The sequence below is a fragment of the Harmonia axyridis genome, chromosome 5 (genome assembly GCF_914767665.1).
Source record: "Harmonia axyridis chromosome 5, icHarAxyr1.1, whole genome shotgun sequence".
Lineage (NCBI taxonomy): Eukaryota > Metazoa > Arthropoda > Insecta > Coleoptera > Coccinellidae > Harmonia > Harmonia axyridis.
Genome location: NC_059505.1, coordinates 26,078,960 through 26,091,939, shown reverse-complemented (window position 1 = coordinate 26,091,939; position 12,980 = coordinate 26,078,960). Strand labels below are relative to the sequence as shown.

The following is a 12,980-nucleotide window of genomic DNA, read 5'->3' as shown; positions in this document are numbered from 1 at the left end:
AGAAATTTAGCGCCAATGAAGAATTAATCGCCGAAACTGAGGCCTATTTTGGAGCGAAAGACAAATCGTACTACAAAAATGATATTGAGAAGTTGGAAGATCGCTTTGATCACTGTATCGCCCTCGAAGGCAACTCGTTGAATAATAAAATCGAATTTTGCCAAAAAAATGTGTTTTACTGTGGTTGACCGGGGACTTTTCAATTGACCTGTTAAATGCCTTCCGCACTTGTATCACAAATAACTACTCAGTATGATGGATTTCACTTTGAGGTAAAACGCTTTTTGACTGAATTGTATGGACAGATTGTATAGACAGTAACCTGCAAAATGGCCCTGCAGGTACAGACAGCCTTCGACCAATTACTCCGGAATTGAATTCATTTGTTTATGTAAACACATGAATCGTCCCTTTGGACAAGAAAGGTCATCCCGAATCCAGTATATGGCTGATATCACCCAATCATTTACGCCTGGCATTAGTGTTGAATCGAAATTAGGCGTAGGGTCGAATTACCATAACTAGTGGCGATTTGAATATCTTCCTCCTTACGTCCCATCGAAATTTCATCATTCCTTGCCATATGGGCCGCTTCAATCTATACCAGAGTCATTCATCTTCGTTTCCCTTCAATAATAAATGGCCAACGAGGATTTAAGATTAATGAAGATGTTTTGATGCGAGATTTTCGCTACAATCGGGAAGCGTGTGGGTCCACGGTTTTCCAGGATAGTTCATCCCTTGTTCCGTTGCTTTCATGGGATTTATTGTGTTTTGTGAGGTGAGTGCATTTGTTTTCAAAGGGTTTAGCGCTTGTTGAGGTGAATGAAACCAAATCATATCGAACCCTTTTTCTTCTTGTATCAGCTCTAAGACTATGCTATTCTCATGTTTTTACGGATAAGGTACTCATTGATGAGTCCAGATTTAATTGGAGATGAATTTTTAGGTAAAATTTAGAAAATACAAGGTCATGAAAGATCCTCAAATTCTATGAAATCAAACAAATTCTTTTTTATTACTTAGATGTTGATGCTATTGGAAGAAGATACCTTTTTCTCTAATAAGGAGCAATATGAATTTCTTCGCAGAATCTCATATCTGATTCATATCTCTGCAATATACTTCTCCAGCATAATAATGATCATGACCGCATGAAATATGATTAACCTTGATCTCATAACAAAAAAACTGAGCCAATTTGATGTCATGGCCACTTAGAATTCCGGATATTTCACTCTTTGAGCACATCTCGGATATTATTCAGTAGACTATACAATTATTTTCAACTCAAAAGGAAATCGATTATCACATAAGAAATAAATGAATGAATGCAAAAAATGAAAATGAGAAAATCCTTGGAAATAATTTAAAGAAATAGAAGCCCTTCAAATATATACCCTCAAACGGTCAATTTTTGAGATACAGGGTGTTTCTTGTAGTCCTACTTTTTTGTTGTCCTGCTTAATTACTGGATCAATACAATTATTTGGATTTTCCTGGGGATTACAAGAGAATTTCATGAAATTTTTTTCTCGAAATCGGTAGCAGATACGACAAAACAACTAGAAAGTGTAGTACTGCACCATAGTTTCTTTTGACCTTTTCCTAAACTAGCAGTGGTATACCAAAAAGAGGTCTGGTGGGAAGAAGACGACATGGATCCAGAAAAAATATATCACCCTGTAAATTTGCTTCCAAAATAGACATATCCCATAATGAAAACTTCAAATTCAAATATCTTTGCCAAATTTAAGTTAAATATCTTGTGAAGGCAAGGAGCTATGAAGGAAGAAAATAAAAAAATCAAACTATAACCTGTATCTCGAAAACAAAGCGTTTGCTGGCCCATGTTTATGGGACTTGTTTTTCTTAAGACTGCTTTTCTTCAAATTATCCAAGGAATCCCCCATTTTCCTTTGAACTACCAATTTAGAAACATTTTGTTAATTGAAAAATTTTTCAGAATTTCAGAACCCCTAAATTAGAATGACACTTCATCTAATATCCGCTAACCTTAGAATATAGATAGAAGGAACGGAAAGTAAACATTTGTGCTCGATCACGAATACAAGAGAGATCGAAGTTTAGTGTCACAATCACAATCGAGCTAGCCGATTGTGTGAGCCATAGGCTTGGAGAATCCTGATTTGATTGTTGAATGCTTTATCAGGAATTTTTTTTTCATAACTTCACAATAGCTAAATCATTAAACTGAGAAAAAAATTGACGCTTTCGGAACACGAAAGAATTTTTATGAATAAATTACATTGTAAACTATTTTTCAGCGTGAATTGATAATATCGAGATTAATCAAATTATGTTACGCTACTGCTGTAGTGTCCCGTCAGACAAGGAGTGACGAAAGGTGGCATCAAAAGAAATGCATCAGTTAAAAGGCGATTTCCGTTTGAAAATTGGATATTTCGAATGAAAAATATCACTGATGTATCAACTTTTTTAAGTTTGCCAACTATCGACTGAAATTAATTCGTAAATAATCGTCTAGTTTTTCCATCTAGAATTACAGAATATTCATTTTTATGTAGAATGAAGAATCCAAATTACTTTCCAGAATGAATTTAAGTTCGTAAAAAAAAAATTATCATCCGAAAATTTCTTACTTAATCTAAGTCAACCACCCTGTATATGGTGTTATTAGGTTGTCCGCCACTGTGGCATCATTTGTGCAACAATGGCTGAAACCGCAAGACGTGAAATTAGAATATCTAAAACAAGACCGGAGACCTCTTCGGATTCGATAATGAAAATAAAATTTTATGTAAATTAACTTTGTACCGAGTTTATTCGGGAAATTTTCTTTACATAATGATGAATCCTCTTTCGGGTTTATTCGTATTAATAAAACTTGAGAGAGCTTTCAGTGTTCTTCCGCTGATTTGGAATTGGATTAATGTTAATTGAAGAGGAACCTCAGGGAGCCAAATTTTTGCTGGACAAATATTTTCGGAAATTCATGGTCTGTTATAATTACCTTTGCGATTCTCATTTCTCTGTTCGTTGACGATTTTTACATCGGTATATTCAGTGACAGAGCTTGATGTAAGACAGATTTTCCTTTTTTTTAATTAGTTCATCATGAAAGTTCATTCAATTATTTTTTTGTTAAGGAAACGAGGATTTCAGCAAGTCTGTTTTTGATTATTTGTAAAACATACAGGTTGGCCACATAAAACAATTCAGCGAAAAATTTCCCCAATTCTGTGTTTTTCCGGACTTCTTCAAAGATCTTATGAGGCAAAAGGGGTCGAATGACAAATAATGTTGAAGATCTTGCAATTGTATAAATGGGATAATATATATTAACTGACAAAGAAACTGCAACACCCAGAAGGAGCTGTTTAAATTTTAATTTTTTTTGGTAAGACATAAATATAGTAGGTATAGCAAGAAGTAAATTATTGAATTTGGTGAAAAAAGATAGTGAAGGTTTTTTTATGTAAACAATTTTTGTTATTTAAACAATGTAGTGGTTTTTTGAGGTTCAACATCGACGTCTAAGACTTATGGCTATTAGAGACCGATTTGCGACAACTCGATCTTTGGCTGATGAATGGTTGGGAGAACAAGGCCATCTGTAACTGTCCGAACGGTTTACCGTCGGATAAGGTCTTTTGGACTGCAGCATTGTCGACCCCATCTTGTGTTGTCTCTGATGGTTGAGCATCGCCGGCAACGATTACAGTGGTGCAGAGAACTTCAACATTGGAATGTGGAATGACATCAAGTCATCTTTTCTGATGAATCTCGATTCTCCTTGAGTGCACATGATGTCCGAGTGGTTGGAAGACGTCGGGGAGAAAGACGTGAACCTCAGTTTGATGTTGAGCGTCATGTACACCGGACAGTAGGCGTTATGGTATGGAGTGCTATTGCACAAGCAAGTATTATATATATATATTATTCGAGAAAACTTGACAGCGCTGCGTTACCTTCAAGAAATAGTGGAGCTATATGTTCTCCCTTACCTTATCCGGCTCGAGAATCCAATATTTCAACAAGAAAATGTAGCGCGACTTCATGTAGCCAGAGTTAGTTTAAACTTTTTCGAAGCGACCCATGTGAATCTTTTGCCATGGTCGCCCAGATCCCCTGATCTTTCGCCCATAGAGCATGTTGGGGACATCATGAGTAGAAGGCTTGGAAATTTACCCCAGCCCTCACGGACTTTGGCGGCTCTAAGACTTGAATTGCAGGTAACTAGGGATAATATCCATCAAGAAGGAATAGACCATCTTATTGCATCAATGCCGAGACGTGTTGGGGATGTATAGATGATCGCGGTGAACTAACAAATTATTAACAAATTTATTTAAAAAAATTGTAAACCCTTTGTTATTTTCTCCAAATTTCAATAATTAATTCCTTGCTTTACTATATATGTTCTACCAAAAGACTTTGAAATTTAAACAGCTCCTTTTGGGTGTTGCAGTTTTCTTAGTCTTAGTTGCAGTTTCTTGATAATTAAAGAACTTGTAGATGTCAAGTTTCTAAACGAATCTTACGTAATGAGATGTTGAAATTGTTTATTATTTCCTACTTCTAGGCCATGAATGCATTCTTATTCTATGTTCTCATCAACATTTATTTGCACAATATTAGAAACAATAACTATCAAAACTGAGAAAAGAATTGTCCTACCGAATAATTTGACAGCTCCATTCTGTCGATTGAATTTAAAGGTAATACCTTACCTCAAAATTTTTGTTTCAAGAAAAATATATCGTCTTCTATCGATCCATTTGTTATAACAGAGTAATATGCATAATACCGATCGAGCTTCCCATTCAAAATCCACCATTTACCTCGAAATAATTAGATGGAAAACCGTACTTACTTGAGGAAATCGAGTCTTCCGTCCTCCTTGTTCGTTTGGAAGACTTCGCTCACCCCACCTGCCTCGATTGTGCCTTGAAATATTATTGCGAAGCTCACTGCGATCATTGTTAATCCCTGCATAACATCGGCTAGAATTGCTGCCTTTAAGCCTCCCTGAAAGGAAACAAAACGACATTTTAGAATATTATAAATCGCAATAAGATGCAGGGATGGAACCGATATAATTTGGAGTTCTGAAAACCAATTTTTTTTTTTCAGTCTTCCAGTTTTTCGTTTTTTTTCTTTATTGTTTCCTTGAGTTTAATAATAAATTAAGTATCAGAAACACATTGAGCATAGTTTACCGAAAAGTCAAGAAAAGATGTTTATATAAAAATTGTTTCACACGAAACATCATCATTAACATATTCTCTACCTTTTCAACTTCAAATTGAGATTTAACAAAATCAAATTCGGAACTAACAAATTCAAATTGGGAATAACCAAATTCAAATTGGTACTAAACACATTCAAATTAGGAATAATAAATTTAACATTGAGGCATTTATTGCTATTTAATTAGATTTTTACTATGAAATTCAAGCGAATATGTATGTCAAAAAGGAAAGGTGTATACGAATCTATACCAAAGTTTCATTCGAAAGAATGCTCTTTATCAAAATGAAAGATTCAGAATAGTTTCAAAATTGAATTTGCCTTGTGGATCTGTGTTTTAATCGATTCCGCACCTTTCTTTATAAGCATTCGAATCAAACTTTTGCTATACTGCAGTTCCTCGTTAATTACTTTTGACATAAGAAAACGTAAATAAAAACTTCAGACAATGAAGTCACATATTGGGAATATTTGAATTTGATTATTCTCAATTTGAATGTGTTTATTTCCAATTTGAAAGTGTTTAGTACCAATTTGAATATGTTCAGTCCCAATTTGAATTTGATTATTCCCAATTTGAAATTGTTCAGTCTCAATTTGAAGTTATAAAGGTATAGTTATCACTGAATATATATGAATTTTTTTAAGTTCAGTTCTTAATTTTCATGATATGGAATGTATAGTTATTGAGAAGTCGGTAAGTAATTAGGCACTTATGTTGGCCTAGCAAATCGAAAACAAGATCAACGGTCCTGGCAACAGATACAGAAAGTAATCCATAAAGTTGGATCGATACAAGAAAATATTCACCTTGCTCTTGAATACTCAATAATTCAACTCATACATATTAGGTATTGTCTGAACTGAATAATTCGGAGGAGTTCAATCCGGAATGGAATCGCATCTAAGACATTTTTTTATATTCAAACTACTGTAAATTTTTCACAGTATTGTATATTATATTGTTCTGGTCGAAAAATCATCTAAATCCTACGATTATTTAATAAAAAGTAATTGTGAAATAAGAAAAAGGATTCATTTTCTTAGAATTCGAACCTGTGCTCACGAGACCGATAGGATAACGTGTAAACTTCTAAACATTTTCAACTTCAAATTGAGACTGAACAAAATCAAATTGGGAATAAACACATTCAAATTGGGAGTAATCGAATTCAAATTGTTAATAGTCATTTAAAATTGGAACTAAACCAAATTAGGACGACATTCACCGCTATTTAATTTGATTTTTTTGATGAAATTCATACATCTTTGTACGAGTATGTCAAAACAAGAAACGAACGAATCTATACCAAAATTTAATTTTGGTATAGCTTTAATTTTGCTTCATATCAAATTGAAAGATCAAGAATATTTTCAAAATCACAATATTGAATGTTTTTCACATATACAAAATGAGATAATGAAATCGCATAGAAATTAATGCTGTCCCAATTCGAATTTGGTTATTTTCAATTTGAATATGTTTGTGCCTCCGTTTATTCCCAATTTGAACGTGTTTCGTCCCAATTAAAATATGTTTATTCTCAATTTGAATGTTAAGTCTCAATTTGTAGTTTGAAAAATGACTTGACCTCTAGACTAATGAAGAAATTTGGTCGTGATGCAGATATTATCAGTGTTACATTCAAAGAGAAATATTTAAGAATAATTAGATCCGAAACTATTTACGCTAGAGCGTTGAAATAGGAAAATATTGATTCAGTACAACAATAGCATATCAGGTCTGAAATTATGGTAAATATAAATTTTTCACAATTTGAGTATTTTAAGCGAATAGCTCTCAAAGTTTCTGAGAAAAATTCTGTGAGGAATTTGTTTTCATTCGATTTCAATAAAATGGATTTGGATTTTATTCATTTCAAAACGAAGGTAATTTAAATTTCAGGAAGGATTAAATTTTTCCTACGAACTATTTCAAAGGTTTTCTATTGAAAATAATAAACGCAATTCACAAAATACAGTTCTGATAATTTGACAAGATCGTATCGAAATCACAGATGACACTCAAATAAGAAGTAAATTACATTAGATAACGTTAAAGTAAGGGTGTTAGCTTCGCAAATACTTTGACCTATTCCAATACCTCGCCCTGGATACCAGTCCAGCAACAAAGTTTCAAAAGCGTTCACCACCTTCCATTAGTTGTTTCAGTTTTGAAAATCACGAGCCAAGATGTTACAGATGTTATAGACAAAAGAATAGTACAGGAATAATTTGTTATTCCCATTACTTAATTGCCTTCGACTGGATAGGAAATCACAGAAAGACTGTGGTCCAATGTGAAGAGTTACCCCATCAATTGCAAATAAGTAAAGAGGATAATTGTGCCAACTTAAATTCAGAAAAAATTTCTGTATACCACCCCCAGCAAGCCTTTTCCAGTATTTTCTGGTATGAAGGATAATTTTAACGAAACATATAATTTCACTGACTAAGACCATATTTTCGATATAATTGAAAACCTATTATTGAAAAATTCACAGATCTGCAACCACACCATGACAACATCCTCCATGTGTTATACTTTGCGGCAGCTGTTGAAACCTTTATCTGATTTCAGTATTCCCCCGAAAAAAGGAAAAAATTCAACCGTTACCATATGCATAATATCCACGAAAAACTTCTCTCAATTCCATTTTCTGCCTTCCCCCTCTCCAGTTTTTCCACCCCCCATAACCGCAAAAAGACGAATAGAAACCATGAAAAAGTTGGCAACATCCATTCACTCAATCCGCTACTGTACGCAACATTCCGCACAACTGTAGTCAGAAGCTGCGAAATAGCTCCCAGATTAAAATCGGCCATTTATGTTGGAAATTTGATCTGTTATGAAATCTGGGATGGCACCGTGAAGATCCCGGATGATATTGAGGCCATGTCAGTATTGTCATGGAAATTTTATACGGAAGATCGAGGTTCATTTCAAGATTTCGTCGGATTTCTGGGAAAAGGATATTACAAGGAAAAAGAGAAGAGAGACTGTAACCGAGTTTTCTTATTATCGAACATCTGGAAAGAGTGGAGAGAAGATGATGCCGCTAAGAGTGAATGAGTATTGCGATGAAATTTTATGATTTTCGTTATGGGAATCAGCTGGAGAAGAAATTTGAGTGGATTTACTTTACTGTGTTCTAAGGAGTTTATTGACGAGCTGCTTACGTCGTTAGGCCTTAATTCAAACTAGATAAAACACAGATAAACTTATGTTATTCCTGACCGAGTTCATCAAGTTTTAGGGAAATGACTCTGAAGACATAAGAAAGCCTCGTTTCATGTGGTGTTATTGAAGAAATACTGTCCAGATGAAATGATAATTGTCTGCAGAATATTTAAACAATTCGAAACGTGCAAAAAATTAGATTTTCAAAACGAGCATAAAATTAGAAAATAAATCAATGATAAAATTAAGTATGTAATAGGAAAACCACTGACTTTAAGTATGGAGCTTTTCAGTGCTCATTTAATTATGCTTCTATTGTGCCCTTGGAGATCAAAAACCTGTATTTAGTTATATCGAAGGGAGCAATGGGCGTATCAACCAAAGAGCCTGCTTTCATGTCAGTTATTAAAAATTCAAATTTCGTATGACGCTGTGATAGCTATTTGATATCAACACCGAAAATTTGTCAGTTTCGTGGTCACGGAAATTTCGGGTATGATTTTTTGATTTTCTTCATATTTGATACTTAGATTGAATATTTTTTGTACTTAATATTTATTTTACATTTCAATCAAATCAATTTTATTTCTACCGAATATGCAGTTTTGAAATTTTTGATTGCAATACTGCACATTCGATCTTGATGAAATTATGCATTTAGATGTGAAATAAAAATTTCAAGCCATATCCAAATCTGAGTTCATCAAGTTTTCAGGAAAACAGAAAATTTGATCAGAATAATGAAATATCTCAGTGACAGTTAAAATTCAGCACGTAGTTAAGAAATAATAATTTGAACTTCATGCAAGTTTTAGTATTGCTTCATCAAAACTATAGAATATTCGAACAGAATAATTAATACAATTTTTATTACAAAGCACAGACTTGAAGTCATCGTTAATGGCCGCACGTCAGTGGTTTCCTCAGTTTTTTCGAATATTCTACTTTAATTTTCTATGGTTTTGATAAATCTATAGATACGACGTTTTCCTCGAAGCTTTAAATAGTGATTCCACATACGTACTCAAAATCTAAATCCGATCTAATTTGGAATCACGCAAATATAAGTATCTTGTATTTTTTCTTGATTTCCTATAATCAGCTTGAAATTTCGCAAACAACTTGAAGTTTTATTTTCATCCAAGCACCGATTGTTTGGTAGTCATGGATTGTTTAATTTTTCCAATATTCTTCTTGAATTTTCTATTATTCTGGTTACTTTTTCCCCAAGAACTTTTGAACGAAGCTTAGAAGGGTTATTCTATATAACCTGCTCAACAATTGATAGGGATCACTTACTTGTTCTAAATTTATTTCTGAAATATTCGCTCCAAGATTATAAATTTAGTCAGATATCAGAGTATTTTCAGTTGATTATATGGTTCACTTGAGAAAAGAATGAAAAAATGGAAAGTTGGAGAGAAAAAAAGACTTTATTAGGAACACTCAAAATTCTGTGTTTGAATAACATAAAAATTTTATGATGAAACCACAAGAAGGCTGAAGTTTCGGTTAAGCTAGTACCTAGTTGGTCCCCCACGAGCTCGTCTCAAGCATTCTACCCTACGAGGCATACTTTCGATCAAACGATTTATAAAATTTTGGGGCAAATTCGTCCAAATATCCCGTAAAGCGTTAGAAAGGTCCTCCAGGTTATTGATCGGTTGTTCTAAGGTTGACAATTGTCTAGACATCTCAGACCAGACATGTTCGATGCAATTCATGTTTGGAGAGCGAGCTGGCCAGTCCATCCTATCAATAGCATGAGTTTCTAGCGCTTCATTAACCAGACGACTACGGTGTGGACGGGCATTATGGTCAATTAAAATGAAATTCTCGCCCACGGCAGCCGCAAACGGAACAATTATGGGTTCAATAATCATATCGTGATATCTCTGGCTGGTCATGGTGGTGTTCTGCAGAACAACCAACTCTGTGCATTGGTTCAAACAAATGCCTCCCCATACACATATAGAACCTCCGCCAAAAGCTGTTGTGGGTACCATAAACTGTTCTGCATACCTTCGACCTCTTTCCCTCCAAGCAAGAATACGTCCATCGGAGTTGACCAGATGAAATCTAGACTCATCCGTAAATAAACATTCAATCTTCAAGTGTCCAATTGCGGTGCTCCTCAGCCCATTGCCGTCGATGAACCCGGTGTTCCCTATTCAAACGGGGATGTTGTACCCTCCTACGTGCTCTCAAACCACGAACATGTGGTCGTCGTCTTACAGTCTGGTTCGAAATTAGAACTCCTGTTGCAACTCTCAGTGATCTATTGAGCCGCGACGCCGGGAAAGTGGGATTTCTCCTAGCATTGAGGATCAAAAGACGATCTTGGGCAGCTGTTGTACTGCGCTGCCGACCTCCCCCATGAACATCAGCTACTGAGTCGTTTTGGATGAACCTATTCCAAGCCCGACTCACGACACTTTGCGAAACATTCAACCGCCGGGACACTTCTTGCTGGGACAAACCTTCCTGTATCCACCGTATGATTTGGTCCAGTTGCACAGGAGCCAAACGTCTTCTCGGCATGACTGATAAGCTGATATTGTTCTCATTTCTTCAATTATTGTCACCTTATGTGTTTGAACGAGAGAAAAAAACAGATTTAATAACAAATACCACATGGCTTTTCACTCCACCTGTAACAGCCTACAGATAATAATCGATTTTGTGAACAAGAGCCGATGAAGTGAGGAAGACTTTGATATAATCAACTCAAAACATCTCACTTTTTCCTTGGAGAACATATAATGTACAGATATTCACGAGATAACTTGAAAAAAAATACAAATGAAGAGAAGTTCATAAGAGATCCCTAGCAATTGTTGATCAGTGTATAAATGCAAAATCCCAACCCGATCAAATCTGTTTCACGGAAATATTTTGTGGTGAGTATTTCCGCTCCAATATTCCTTATAAATTTTCTATGATTCTGATGATTTGATGAGCTTGCAATTTCACACAGTGCTTGAAATTGTTGTTTCATACTATATAAACATCCAATTCCGTCAGTTTTGCGGTCACGCAAATATAGTGATTTTTTTTTGATACCCTTAATCAATTAACAAGTAATTCTTCATGAAGCTTCAATTGTAATTGCGAGTCTACATCAAAGTCGCAAAAACTCAACATCGATGAGGATGTGAACCACAGAAATTCAAGAAATTTCTGCTCTTACGATCTCGATACGTAATTCCCTGTTGGAAAGTAGAATCCCTCTTCGATTTCATCCAAGCCTGAGAATATGCAGCATCCTGCGTAGATTCCACAGCAGGCATCGAATTAACCAAGGTGGAGCATAATAAATTTATCCATGCAAGCGAGCTTCTAACACGTCCAAAGGGAAAACTCCTTGATACTTACCTGGATGGAGCACAGTGCGGTTTCTAAGTAGCTATATCGGTTATCAGTTTTCAAGATGTGGGGAGGATGTGTTGGATGAGGTAATAGAAACTTCCCAACTAACTTCCCGAAGACACCTAGTAGTTGAGGAGTTGGAGTATGGGATGAAAATTAGGTAGATATACTCTTGTTGATACTTCAGATCCGGGCGAATTCAATATTCTCCAAGTTTTCGAAACATATGGTGTTTTTTAAACGGATGTGTGGGAGAGGTTTTTATCCACGTAATAATTGTCTATTGCGTTGGGGTTCGAAAGAATTTATTGCTGGTTTCACAAAATTTGTATTTTGGAGGTCGCCATGATCTAATAATGCATGTGGTACATTGTGGCTTATTGTTTTCGATAATCTTGATTATCATTTCATTATTATCTCGATGCTTAATTTTCATTTTATTATATTTTTTGTTTTTTTAAATTTTTACAGTTCACGTTTTGAAAAGTATACACTGTGTCCGTAAATTATGGAACAAATTCATTTTTAGCTAAACAGACCATTTTAGGGAATAATCCTGAAACACGTCGATTTTTTATTTCGATTTACCGTATTTCAAAATAATAATCTAATATACAGGGTGAATTACTTTCCAGTAATGACGTCCCGTCATTTTTTTAAATGGAACACCCCCATTTTGTCTCAATTTTCGGATTACTCTAGCTTGCAAAAATGTATCCCATGTTGATTCCAATTGGTACAGGGTGGACAAAAATTCAATAGTTTTGTGTGTGCTCATATAGTAATGCGTAACATTCTTTACTAGTTAAATTAACAATATTATCAAAAATACTTATTTTCTAGCGGCAATTGGTTTGAATGTAACACCCTGTAGTTTGTTACATTTTTAGATTAATAAAAATGAGCTGTTTCCTAACATGTTTGGTACTTGTGGGCTAGCAGAGAGAATATGAAAGAAATTATTTCTTATCAATTTAAAAAAAACATAGTCGTCTAGTTTTTTGTTGAATGTCATTATTTATTCAGTAATTTATTGGTGTTCAATGACAGTTTAGTACTACAATATTTTTGGTATTCGTGAATGTTTTAATTATTGCTTAGATTTAATTTATTATTTTTGTCCAGGTTGTTCAGGATTATTTCTTAAAATGGTCTGTTTAGCTAAAAATGAATTTGTTACATACTTTACGGACAC

At 34.6% G+C, this 12,980-nt stretch overlaps 1 protein-coding gene across 5 annotated transcripts in view; it reads right to left on the bottom strand.

The window, feature by feature from the left end:
* Positions 1-12,980, bottom strand: part of LOC123679835 (sodium-coupled monocarboxylate transporter 1) — a 117,937-nt gene that overhangs the window by 32,748 nt on the left and 72,209 nt on the right. For all 5 annotated transcript variants that reach the window (XM_045617353.1, XM_045617354.1, XM_045617356.1 and 2 more), the window contains one exon: positions 4,859-5,013. In XM_045617353.1, the coding sequence (XP_045473309.1) occupies positions 4,859-5,013 (155 nt within the window). The remainder of the gene's footprint in view (positions 1-4,858; positions 5,014-12,980) is intronic.